General features: G+C 37.1%; 1 protein-coding gene across 1 annotated transcript; it reads left to right on the top strand.

Annotated features, from left to right (window-relative positions):
* Positions 1 to 922: 922 nt before the first annotated feature.
* Positions 923 to 2,222, top strand: LOC115797440 (uncharacterized). The gene is made up of 5 exons (XM_030754020.1): positions 923 to 956; positions 1,127 to 1,477; positions 1,561 to 1,671; positions 1,758 to 1,792; positions 2,103 to 2,222. The coding sequence occupies exons 1-5, from the start codon at positions 923 to 925 to the stop codon at positions 2,220 to 2,222; spliced, it is 651 nt and encodes a 216-aa protein (XP_030609880.1).
* The last annotated feature ends 253 nt before the right edge of the window (positions 2,223 to 2,475 follow it).

The raw sequence follows: 2,475 nt of genomic DNA on the forward strand, positions 1-2,475 counted from the left end.
TTAAATAAATGTTAAATAAATGAAAACTTATGACTTGCTCCACTGCCACCCATCCATCCTCCTGTTATCATGTTTAATAAGTGTTAAATATTGCTGTGGCCGGCACATCTAAGAGGCAAAGAACACAGATTTGCAGGATGTCAGCAGATGTCGGACAAAGCTGGTGCTCACTGAATGTGTTTTGTTGGCTGAATGACCTGAAGATCAGTGGTATCAGAACTTTGAGAGTTTGGTACCAATGATCATTCTGCAGTCAGAGATAATTATGTAAATGTTTCGCCATATGATTGGCTGTTTGGATTGAACCATAAATAGGCAAAGGGACATTTCTTTCTAATAAGTGGTTGAAACCACAGCAGGCAAAGACTTGACACTAACCTACATTTGAAACTGCAAAATCATTCTAGCATTTTTCCCGTAGGAATCATTAGCCAGAATGTGGAGTCAATAGTCTACTTTATGCCATGTTAACAGCTTCAAAATAAACAGAGAACCTCAACTAATGATTTACATCAGGAATATTTGTTTGATAGCTATTTTGACATACCTGTCGCTCAAGATAAAAAAGTAGGGTTTGAACCTTTCCAAAGACTTCTATAACAGGAAGTGCAGTAAATGTGTAAACTTTAGTTTTAACACGTTTGAATTTGATGGTAAAGGTAAAGACTATCTGATAAAGTGACTTTTATTTTGTAGAAAAGTAAACTTTTGCAAAAACATTATCTAGATTATCTAAAATGACATTAACATAACAATAATCTGTTTTTGTTACAGCTGCCAATTTGCAGCTGTTCTCCTAAAAGCACTGCCACTGTCAGTCTGAGCTACTGTACCTATCAAAGATCAGCCCGCCTCTTTATGTAGAGATCTCTTTGACTGGAGCACAGTTCAGTTACAGTTCAGTGTCGTGGTGGTACACACAATGGTGAACTTTACCTTGATGCCAGTTTTACTCTGCACCTTCAGTAAGTACGCCTATCCCTTTTTTATTTTCATACCACAGTTTGTTCTGTTGAATAATCCAGCAGAATTGAATATTGTATCCAATTAACTGACAACATAATTCATAGGCTTTGTCTGGTTCCTGTGGAATTTGAAGATTAGGAATAATTGTTGTTTGTTTCAGGTTGGATCTCGTCCTCACTCGCGCAGTTTTACACTGTGGAGGTTCAGCCTGGTGAAGATGTCACACTGCGCTGCTCCAACTTTAGCAGTATGTTATCTCACATATTCTGGTTCAAACTGAACAGCAGTCCCAATGCCAGCTGCATTTCATCTATGTGCAGCTCTGATAGCAATGTTTCTTTCTGTGATGGATTTCAAAATGGCAAATTTAGCATGACATCCAACACCACTGAGCTGTTTCTCAGTATCAAACAAGTGGATCTATCAGACTCTGGACTGTATTTCTGTGGGGCAAAAAACAATGGAAATTCAGCATTTACAAATGGAACATTTTCATTTTTGAAAGTTCAAGGTAAGCAATGCTGTTGTTTTTGTCATTTAAAAAAAAAAAAAGCAGGTGGTTTACTATATAAAGTTTTATTTTAAATTTTGTAGAAGCGTCTGATGGATCAACACATCTGCTGTGTGTGATCCTGGGCAGTTTAATTGTGTTCCTTCTACTGCTCATCATTACCGTGACTGTCAAAATCAGGAAATTTCATAAAGGTATTTATTTAATTTCATTTACACTGTTCGTTCAAAGGTTTGGCACAAATACCTGACAGGTTTGTATTTTTTTTTCTGTCCTTTAGCTCAAGATGATGGACAGAATTTACAACACAGTGAGGTAATCTATTTTGATTTTAGATTTATGAGGGATAATAAAGAAATCCACCTTGAGCCCACTGAGGGTTGTGGTCGGGTTTTTGTTTTTTAAGCCATGTTGAATACGCATGTTTTCAAAAACTAGAACATGTTACCTTTCAGATTAAATCTCTTGTTCATTTTGGCATCGCAGTTTTTCTGTCAAGGTTTTCTATCTTGTCGTTCCTAATAAGTTAAAATTAATTTGAAAGGAGTGGATAATATTCTAACCTCAACCGTGGTTGATAACATGTTATGTTTGGATTAGTGACTTTTAACTTTTTCAGTTACAGATTGTAGAATCTGATGCCATGAACTATGCAGCAGTGAGTTTCCATCCCAAAGCTAAAATCAGAAAACCTGCAGCACACGGAGAGCTGGAGACAAACGTGGTGTATGCTGCTACCAGATAGACTCACAAAGCAAGAGAAACAGCAGCTCAGACTGGAGCTTGATCTGCTTGTGGGGGGGTTGTACAGTCGGTGTATGGGAAGAGTTCACTGCTTTCAGAAAATGGCTTTCATGTAATAAAGATTTATGCAAAATTTGTGCAACTGTTGTAACTATTTAAATTCTTACTTTCTGTCTGTGAGACAATTTGATCTTTATCTGAAAGCAATACCATGCGTGTGACAGAGTCCATTAGGACTTAATGGATAAACCAGG

This window comes from Archocentrus centrarchus, chromosome 18, assembly GCF_007364275.1.
Source record: "Archocentrus centrarchus isolate MPI-CPG fArcCen1 chromosome 18, fArcCen1, whole genome shotgun sequence".
NCBI lineage: Eukaryota > Metazoa > Chordata > Actinopteri > Cichliformes > Cichlidae > Archocentrus > Archocentrus centrarchus.

Coding starts and splice junctions, on each gene's coding strand:
- LOC115797440 (XM_030754020.1), top strand. CDS start 923: ATGGTGAACTTTACCTTGATGCCAGTTTTACTCT. Junction 957..1,126: donor CTTGATGCCAGTTTTACTCT/GCACCTTCAGTA, acceptor TGTTTGTTTCAG/GTTGGATCTCGTCCTCACTC. Junction 1,793..2,102: donor AGAATTTACAACACAGTGAG/GTAATCTATTTT, acceptor TTTCAGTTACAG/ATTGTAGAATCTGATGCCAT.